The sequence below is a fragment of the Pyrus communis genome, chromosome 10, assembly GCF_963583255.1.
Source record: "Pyrus communis chromosome 10, drPyrComm1.1, whole genome shotgun sequence".
NCBI lineage: Eukaryota > Viridiplantae > Streptophyta > Magnoliopsida > Rosales > Rosaceae > Pyrus > Pyrus communis.
This window is the reverse complement of record NC_084812.1, coordinates 7,597,683-7,601,189: the sequence shown is the minus strand read 5'-3', so window position 1 is coordinate 7,601,189 and position 3,507 is coordinate 7,597,683. Positions and strand designations below refer to the sequence as shown.

Genomic DNA, 3,507 nt, shown 5'->3' with positions numbered 1-3,507 from the left:
CACCTAAGATGGTATAGAAATATGATATAAAAATATGGTATGAATAACATTACTCTAAATATATTTCTTCTTAACGAAGCGGATAATATATTTGAACATAAACAACACCGTAAGGATAAACGTTTTTAACTATCTAAACTTCAAGTTGCCCTATCACTGTTTACTAGCATTTCTTTTCATTTGTGAGTGAAATATTTTAAGTTCGAATTTTACACGAAATGACGAATTTGAATCATATTATTATTAGCTTATTGTGAAGAACTTATTCCTACACCCCACTTACTTAGTATAAATAATATCATTTATTCAAGAAAAAAAAAGTAAGAATTTTACTTAGTACTAGGGTTCGGTGTAATATATGATGTATAAAAAATTAAAAAAAATCCAAGTCACTTGCAGTCCATCCTTTTATGTGTATTTATTTCCAAAAACGTTGGAAAAAAAAGTCAAGAAAATGAAATCGAGCCAGTAAAGAAAGAAAAGGTCACAGTATTTATTAGGAAATGTTATTGGCATTCTAAAAATCTCATTATACACTTCTTACCATTGTATTTTTCTTTCAAAATATATAAAATTTGAATTGTAAAATAAGATTTTTGAAATGGTTATAACAATTCCATATTTATTATATCTGTGAAGAAAAACTCATTTGACCAGACGTTGTAGAACCCGTGGAGATCTCAAACTCATTGCATTTTTGCAGCTCTACAAAAAACCCAAAACCACGAGTCTTTCGAGCTCTCCCTCTCTTCTGCCCTAACCCCACGTCACGTCTGCCGAAATATTCATCTCCGAATTTCTGCAGACCTGCCACAGACCCATAGCACGCTACCCAATTCACATCTCCAACCTTCGTCCTCCCAGAGATCGATATTCCGATTCCAGACACCAGAACAAGAATACCCTTTTGTGTTGTTTGATCCAATCTGTGATTTTTCAGTCAGACATTTCATCAAAAACCTTGGTGTCCTTGGTCCGCCGTGCCAGCCATGGCGGACATAGTGAAGCAAATCTTGGCGAAACCGATCCAGCTAGCCGACCAGGTCACGAAGGCAGCCGAGGAGGCCAGTTCGTCGAAGCAGGACTGCTTGGAGCTCCAATCCAAGACTGAGAAGCTGGCGGGGTTGCTCCGGCAGGCGGCGAGAGCCAGCTCCGACCTCTACGAGCGCCCTACTCGGCGGATCATCGACGAGACTGAGCAGGTGCTCGATAAGGCTCTTTCTTTGGTGCTCAAATGCCGAGCCAATGGCATCATGAAGCGAGTCTTCACCATTATCCCGGCTGCCCAGTTCCGGAAAATGTCGTCCCAACTTGAAAACTCCATCGGCGACCTGTCGTGGCTGCTCCGGGTGTCGGCTCCTGCGGATACCCGGGAAGATGGGTACTTGGGGCTGCCTCCAATTGCTGCAAACGAGCCAATTCTGTGCCTCATTTGGGAGCAGATTGCAATTCTGCATACTGGATCGGTTGATGATCGATCTGATGCAGCAGCTTCGCTTGTTTCGCTTGCTCGGGACAATGATCGGTACGGGAAGCTGATAATTGAGGAAGGTGGAGTCGGGCCCTTGTTAAAATTGGTGAAAGAGGGCAAACCGGAAGGCCAAGAGAACGCCGCCGAGGCACTCGGGCTGCTTGGCCGTGATCCGGAGAACGTGGAGCACATGATCCATGCCGGTGTGTGCTCGGTATTTGCAAAAATCCTCAAAGAAGGTCCGATGAAGGTGCAAGCAATGGTGGCCCAGGCGGTGTCGGAGCTTGCAGGTCACTACCCCAAATGCCAGGACCTTTTTGCGCAGCATAACATCATTCGGCTGCTGGTTAGCCATCTTGCTTTTGAAACTGTTCAGGAGCACAGTAAGTATTCTATTACCTTCAACAAAACTACATCGATTCATGCCGTTGTGGTGGCAACCAATAATTCGAATGCGAATAACCATTCGAACAAGGCGGGTGAGGAGGATGAGAAGCAGGGTTACAGTCGCATTCCTCATCCGTTGGGTAATCGAACCCCGAGTCGGTTGCACAATGTGGTTGCTACTACCATGGCAATGCAGGGCGGGTCGAAGCCTGGTGGGAGTCAAACCACTAATGCCAAGAGCAATGGAAACGGAACTATCAACGGAAAGCAGAATCCTCAGCACCAACAGTCTCACCATCATCATAATCTTTCCGGGACGAGCATTAAGGGGAGGGAACTGGAAGACCCTGCCACCAAGGCCAACATGAAAGCAATGGCGGCCAGAGCTCTTTGGCAGCTAGCCAAGGGGAACTCGCCTATTTGCCGCAGCATCACGGAATCCAGAGCACTGCTATGTTTTGCAGTGCTCTTGGAGAAGGGCTCCGAAGATGTTCAGCTCAATTCTGCGATGGCATTAATGGTGATTACAGCAGTAGCAGAGAAAGATGCTGAGTTGAGAAGATCAGCCTTCAAGCCTAATTCCCCGGCTTGCAAGTCTGTGGTTGACCAACTACAGAAGATTACTGAGGAAGCTGATGCAGATTCAGACCTCCTGATTCCATGCATCAAAGCTATTGGGAATTTGGCAAGGACGTTTCGGGCAACTGAGACGAGAATGATTGGCCCGTTAGTGCGGCTTCTCGATGAAAGAGAGGCTGAGGTCACTAGGGAGGCTACCATTGCCCTCACAAAGTTTGCCTGTACAGACAACTATCTTCATCTCGACCATTCCAAGGCGATAATAAGTGCTGGTGGTGCTAAGCACTTGATCCAGCTTGTGTATTTCGGGGAGCAAATTGTTCAAATTCCAGCACTGGTTCTCATGTGCTACATTGCACTTCATGTACCCGACAGCGAAGAACTTGCCCAGGCTGAGGTGCTCACGGTGCTCGAATGGGCGTCCAAGCAATCATGTATGACCCAAGATGAATCACTCGAAATGTTGTTACAAGAAGCGAAGAGCAGGTTGGATCTTTATCAGTCCAGGGGCTCGAGGGGATTCCATTGATTCAATCACAAGGCAGAGTGGTCTTCCTCATACTTGAAACAAAAAGGAAGACATCTCATTTTTTTCTCTTGTTTTTATGATTCTCATTGAGTGTACATACTATGTAATTTACAACTTTCTTAGTCAAATTAAAATCTTCTTCTGAATTTCTGTTTCCCCTCCGTTGTTGTCGTGAAAACGGGTGATCAGAAGTTCGGATTCTTGACATATCAAGTTATTTTCCCTATGTAATTAACTTCTCGAAGCGAATACAAACGAGTTTCTAGTTTTAGCATACGTCTAAGTTCAGATTTTTTTATGCTAAAGATGGTTGTTATTCGCGTTATTAGCAGATTTGCTGACAAACTTTTGCTTAATGTACTATAGTCCCTAAAACATCTTAAGAACGGAATGCTAACTGGACCGGAGTGGTACTTGATCTGGTTTTGTAGCTGTCGTGAGATAAAATTTCAAACACCACGCCGTAAAACTAGATTAAACTTTAATTCTGTTCATCTGATTACATCAGTAACTAAATTATGAATGCTTTGAAATCAGAATG

General features: G+C 44.1%; 1 protein-coding gene across 1 annotated transcript; it reads left to right on the top strand.

Moving 5' to 3' along the window:
- The first annotated feature begins 668 nt into the window (after nt 1–668).
- LOC137747710 (uncharacterized) lies at nt 669–3,237 on the top strand. The gene has a single exon (XM_068487871.1). The coding sequence runs from the start codon at nt 990–992 to the stop codon at nt 2,964–2,966; it is 1,977 nt and encodes a 658-aa protein (XP_068343972.1). The 5' UTR covers nt 669–989; the 3' UTR covers nt 2,967–3,237.
- The last annotated feature ends 270 nt before the right edge of the window (nt 3,238–3,507 follow it).

Coding starts and splice junctions, on each gene's coding strand:
- LOC137747710 (XM_068487871.1), top strand. CDS start 990: ATGGCGGACATAGTGAAGCAAATCTTGGCGAAACCGATCCAGCTAGCC.